This window comes from Solanum pennellii, chromosome 1, assembly GCF_001406875.1.
Source record: "Solanum pennellii chromosome 1, SPENNV200".
Lineage (NCBI taxonomy): Eukaryota > Viridiplantae > Streptophyta > Magnoliopsida > Solanales > Solanaceae > Solanum > Solanum pennellii.
This window is the reverse complement of record NC_028637.1, coordinates 24303993-24310479: the sequence shown is the minus strand read 5'-3', so window position 1 is coordinate 24310479 and position 6487 is coordinate 24303993. Positions and strand designations below refer to the sequence as shown.

General features: G+C 37.8%; 1 protein-coding gene across 1 annotated transcript; it reads left to right on the top strand.

Moving 5' to 3' along the window:
* The first annotated feature begins 5285 nt into the window (after window positions 1–5285).
* Window positions 5286–6002, top strand: LOC107018765 (uncharacterized mitochondrial protein AtMg00810-like). Its single transcript, XM_027913103.1, has one exon. It carries the CDS (start codon window positions 5286–5288, stop codon window positions 6000–6002), a length of 717 nt encoding a protein of 238 aa, XP_027768904.1.
* The last annotated feature ends 485 nt before the right edge of the window (window positions 6003–6487 follow it).

The following is a 6487-nucleotide window of genomic DNA, read 5'->3' as shown; positions in this document are numbered from 1 at the left end:
TGGCTTTGCACCCTTCGACATCGGCTTATTTTTCTTTCCGCCGTTTTTCCTTCCCTTTCCGCTACTGGTGAACAGACCGGAAGGCTGTATGTCCGTACTTGTGCCGTTAGCCTTATGCCGTAATTCCCTGCTATGAAGGGCCGATCTGACTTCTTCCAGCGACACAGTATCTTTCCCAACAATGAACGATTGAACAAAATTCTCAAACGACATTGGGAGAGATACTAACAGAATTAGGGCAGCATCTTCATCCTCGATCTTCACATCGATATTACGCAATTCTAATAACAAAGTATTCAATTGCTCTAAATGTTCCCTGAGTTGTGTACCTTCAGCCATTCGTAGACCGAATAGACGTTGTTTCAGAAGCAGCTTGTTGGTTAGAGATTTTGTCATGTACAAACTCTCCAGCTTCAACCACAGACCAGCAGCAGTCTCTTCATCCGAGACTTCCGTGATGACGTCATCCGCGAGACACAGCATGATCGTCGAATGCGCCTTTTCCTCCAGAATCGCCATCTCAGGAGTAACGACGGCGTTCTTGTCTTTCGACAACGGCGCCCAGAAACCTTGCTGTTTCAACAAAGCCCGCATCTTGATCTGCCATAAACTGAAACTGTTCCTCCCTGTGAATTTGTCGATTTTTACGTTCAAAGCAGACATCTCGAATTCTCCAAGAACACCGATTAACCGAGAGGCTCTGATACCAATTTGTTATGCGGAATTCGAGATAATACGAGAAAATATAAACGCTAAAAACAAGACAACAGATTTACGTGGTTCACCAATAAATTGGCTACGTCCACGGGAAGAGGGAGAGCAGTTTTATTAAGGAGAGGCAAGAACAGAATTACAGAATAGGGTTTGCCATAGCGTCTATATATAGTGCTAAGCTATGCCCTAACAGGCTTGGGCCCAACATACAGAATTGACAGATAATTAAGGGCCCAATACAACAACATTGTATACCGTCGGGCCGGGGGCGTCTCCGCCCCCCCGGACCCCCAGGCCAGGGGGCGCGTCGCCCCCCCTGGACCCCCCGACTCGCTGACCGGGCAGCGAGACCCCCGTCCTTTCTGTTTGTAACGGGTCCAATTCAAGGCATTCAACAAATATGTATGAAACTCCAGCAAGTAAAATGGGTTTCTTTAAATTAAGTAATAATTAAAACAGGTCAATGTAGGGAGAGAGTTGATTACCTCAATTGAGAAGGGATTTTTTTGAGTTTTTTAGCATCCAAAGCAGGAGAAAGTTCGTATATGTCCATAGTAGGACTCCTGATAGACGGTAAAGAGGAGTAACACATATTAAGCGTAATGTTAAAAGGAAGAGGATGAAAATAGGAACCAGGAGTAGAGGCACCATTGTCCATGGGTAACTAAGTTGGCTGTAGATGGGGCATTAGAGGGACGGGTAAGGGTATTTTTTTTTTTGACAAAGGGTAGCGACTGTTAGATTCAAATAGAGAATATTGAGTAACAACAGAATTTAATACCTATGGCATATGTATATTGACTGATAATTCTTATACTACAAAATGAGATCTGAATGGATATTAACTAACTGATAATTGAAGAAATGGGAATAGGTTGATTCAAATACAAGATTGACATTGAAGTAAATATAACTAGTGAGTTAGTTAGTCTTTTATCAAGTTAGTCAGAAATTAGTTGTTAGCATCTTAACTTGCACATGATAGGTTATTAGCTATACTTAATCACATTATAAATATGTTGTAACAACCAATATGGAATTCAATTTTTTCTGTAATATACTGAATAACAATTTTCTCTTTGAGCCTTCATCTTCTTCATCTTCATCTTCATCATCTCTTCATAGATTAGGTTACAGATTTTCAATAATTCAAGATGGTATCATAGCACAAACTCATGATTATGTGTTAGATCTTGTATAATTTTTGGTAGATCTCTATAATTTGTCGTGATTTTCTGTTGATTTGATCTTTAACAATATCTAAAACTGACATTGATCATAATCATCCACTTTATCTTCATCCTTCAGAAACTACTGGAGTTGCTATCATCTCAATACGATTGACAGGATCAGAGAATTACTCGTTATGGAGTCGTGCGATGCGAATCAGTTGTTAGGAAATAACAAGTTGGGATTGATCGATGGTACTTTGAGTGTGGACAGTTTTGATAAGGAGCTTAATCATCAATGGAATCGTTGCAATGCAATCGTAGTGGGATGGATTATGAGTTCAGTAGCTAAGGAATTACTTACAGGAATACTATATGACAAAGATGCCAGATCAGTATGGGAAGATCTAAGGGAGCGTTTTGACAAGGTCAATGCATCAAGGATCTATCAGTTGCATAAAGGAATAGCAACAATTACGCAAGGTTCAGATAATATTTCAATCTATTTCTCAAAGCTTTGAGATCTATGGGTCGAATTTGACAGCATGGTTCCCAATCCTTGTGATTGTCCTAGATCCAAGGATTTTGTTGCACATATGGAGAGTCAAAAGCTAATGCAATTTCTGATGGGACTTAATGAATCATATGATCACGCGAGGATCCAAATTCTAATGACTATTCCTACACCTAGTATCAACAAAGCCTATTCTATGCTTATTGAAAGGGAAAGCCAACGAACTATGGCAAGCACATCTATTGTGGGACAAGGAACTGAAGTAGCTGCACTTCTTGCTAGTAAGAGAGATGGTTATCAGAAATCACAAAGAAATTGGGAGTTACAATGTGATTACTGTCATATGAAGGGACATATGAAGCTCAATTGTTATCGGTTAATAGTATACCCTCCAAATTATTTCAAAAACAAGAAGAAAGTAGGACAAGAAAATACAGCATATAATGTACACACAGAGAGAGATGCAAAGATGACAGGGAATGGATCCAATATGGGAATATGCAGAGATCACCAACATTTAATAATGGACAGTATGATCAGATAGTAAACATGCTAGATGAAGAAAAATCTCATGCCAATATGGTGAATATGGCAGGTATGATCAATTCTTTTATGGCTAATATAGAACAAGACAAATGGATAATTGATACAGGGGCATCCAATCACATGACTGCATATTTGGATAATTTGTCTGACGTTAGGATTATTAATCCAGAGAAATGTGAGAAGGTTTATTTGCCAAATGGAGGAGTGACTTTAGTTTCACGCATAGGAAAATACAAGCTTACAAATACAGATGAAATCAGCAATGTGTTTTTTATTCCAGATTTTAAGTATAACCTTCTATCAGTGTCAAAACTAACTAGGGAATTGAGTTGTTTTGTATCCTTTTATCCTTACTTATGTTTGTTCCATGACCTTTTTACTGGGAAAGAGAAGGGGATTCGTAGAGATAAGGATGGGCTATATCTCATGAACTCTAAGAATTCCACAAGAAGAGCAATTGCAGGCAATACAATCACAAAAATGGAGTGTGCTGCTCATCTGAATAAAACAGAATTATTGCTATGGCATAAAAGACTGGGGCATGCTTCCAGCAAAACTATGAAGGAGATGCTTGGTTGCAAATTAGGTGATTGTAAAGATGTTATTGAGAATTATAATGTGTGCCCCTTAGCTAGGCATACCAGATTAGCTTTTCATAATAGTGAGTTAAAATCATGTAAGGCTTTCCAACTGTTGCATATGGATGTATGGGGACCTCATAACATTCCTACTTTTGATGGAAATAAATAATTCCTTACTGTTGTTGATGATTTCACTCGTGTCACGTGGGTATTTCTTATGAAGTTTAAAAATGATGTATTGCCTATTTTAAGATCTTTCTTCAAGATGCTACAAACACAATTTAAGGCTGAGATTCAAACTGTGAGCAGACAATGGTGGGAGTTCGTGAATTTTGATTTAGCTGAATGGTTTAAAGATTTAGGGATTGTTCACCAGAAAACTTGTGCATATACCCCTCAGCAGAATGGAGTTGCTGAGATGAAACATAGACACTAGCTAGAGTTTGCAAGAGCTCTAAAGTTTCAAGGTCATATTCCTAATATTTTTTGGGGTAACTGTGTTCTTACATCTGCATATATTATTAACAGGTTGCCATCAGTTGTATTAAAAGAAAAATCTCCTTTTGAAATGTTGTTCAACAGAAAGCCTCGTTTAGATCACCTTGGGTACTTGGATGTTTGTGTTATGCAAGTGCTTTACCAAAAGGTGATAAGTTTGCAAGTAGAGATGTATAAGCTGTTTTCATGGGGTAATCATCTGTCTCTAAATGTTATATTCTTTTCGACATAGCAAAACGTAAGTTTTTTGTAAATAGGGATGTAGTGTTCAGAGAGTTTACATTTCCTTTTCAGCATTCTTTTGCATCTGGTGATGATTGCTTTTTTGATTATGATCATTCCTGTGATCCATCCTCATATGATATCAATTCTGATATACATGATTGCCCTACTTCACCTCCTCTTGAATCTGATTCATCTACTAATGCACATGCGGTGCCTACTTCAGTAGAGGTTGCTTTAGTGGAGGTTCCTATTGTACCTTCTACTGATAGTTCTTCTAATCTTCCAAGAAGGTCTCAAAGAGTATCCTCTAGACCTCTTTGGATGACAGATTATGTTACTGCACCATCTGGGAATTCTGTGCAATATCCCATACAAGATTATGTGTCTTATACAGGCTTGTCAGCTTCACATTATAATTTTTTGAGTATGTTGAACACTGTGGTTGAACAATCCTCTTATCAACAAGCTTCACAAGACCCTCGTTGGATAGATGCTATGAATGCTGAGATACAAGCCTTGCAGGATAATCATACTTGGGACTTAGTCTCTTTACCTCCCCGGAAACATCCTATAGGTTGTAAATGGGTATATAAAGTTAAACTTCAGGCCAATGGTGACATAGAGAGGTTTAAGGCTCGTCTTGTGGCAAAATGGTATAATCAAAGGGAAGGTCTTGATTACAATGAGACTTTTTCTCCAGTTGTTAAAATTGCTACTGTGAGAACTATACTGTCTAAAGCTGCTCAACATGACTGGCATATTAATCAACTTGATGTCTATAATGCATTTCTTCAAGGAGATCTTCATGATGAAGTATATATGCAGTTGCCTCAAGGTTTTCCAAGTCAGGGGGAGTCTGGCGTAGTTTGTAGACTTGTTAAATCCTTGTATGGGATCAAGCAAGCAAGTAGACAATGGAATGTGAAGTTAACGGAAGCCTTGCTGCATTCTCAATTTCAATAGAGCAAATTGGATCATTCATTGTTCATAAAAAGAGAAGGTAATAGCATTGTGATCATCCTTATTTATGTGGATGATATGTTGGTAACAGGGAATGATTTGGAGTTGATCAGAAGGACCAAGGAAGAATCACACAAAGCATTCAAGATCAAAGATTTAGGAAATTTGAAATATTTTTTTGGTATGGAGTTTAGTAGGTCAAAGAAAGGAATATTGATCAACCAAAGAAAATACGCCTTAGAGATAATCTCAGAAACAGGACTAGGGGGAGCTAAACCTGCGTGGACACGATTAGAAATGAATGAGAAGTTGACAGCGATTGAGTTAGATAACCTAACTGGAAAGGAAGATGATGACATGTTAGAAGATGTAGGACAGTATAAAAGAGGCATTGGAAGATTATTGTATTTGACTTTAACAAGACCTGATATAGCATTCTCAGTACAAACTCTTAGTCAATTTTTACAGCAGCCAAAGAAATCTCATTGGGATGCAGCAATGAGGATGATTAGATATGTCAAGAGACAGCCAGGTCTTGGAATTTTGATGAGTAGTAATAAATCTAATACTATGGTAGTATACTGTGATTCAGATTGGGCATCATGCCCAAATACAAGAAGGTCGGTATCAGGTTTTTTGGTCAAGTATGGAGACTCATTGATTTCTTGGAAGTCGAAGAAACAGACCACTGTGTCTAGGAGTTCACCAAAAGCTGAGTACAGAAGTATGGGAAGTGTAGTAGCTAAGGTAGTATGGTTGACAACTCTAACGAAAGAATTGGAAGGCGGAATTTAGATGCCTGTTAAAGTTTACAGTGATAGCAAAGCTGCATTACAAATTGCTGCAAATCCTGTGTTTCACGAGAGAACAAAACACATAGAAATTGATTGTCATTTTATTAGGCAGAAAATTCAAGAAGGGTTAGTAGAGACTGAACATGTGGGAACTAAGGATCAAACAGAAGCCATATTGACAAAAGGACTTCCAAGAGTACAACATGAATATTTAGTTGGCAAGCTGGGGATGCTTAACATTTTTGCACCTGCCAGCTTGAGGGGGAGTGAAGAAATGGGAATAGGTTGATTGACATTGAAGTAAATATAACTAGTGAGTTAGTCTTTTATCAAGTTAGTTAGAAATTAGTTGTTAGCATCTTAACTTGCACATTATAGGTAGTTAGCTATACTTAATCACATTATAAATATGTTGTAACAACCAATATTGAATTCAATTTTTTCTGTAATATACTGAATAACAATTTTCTCTATGAGCCTTCATCT

Coding starts and splice junctions, on each gene's coding strand:
- LOC107018765 (XM_027913103.1), top strand. CDS start 5,286: ATGTTGGTAACAGGGAATGATTTGGAGTTGATCAGAAGGACCAAGGAA.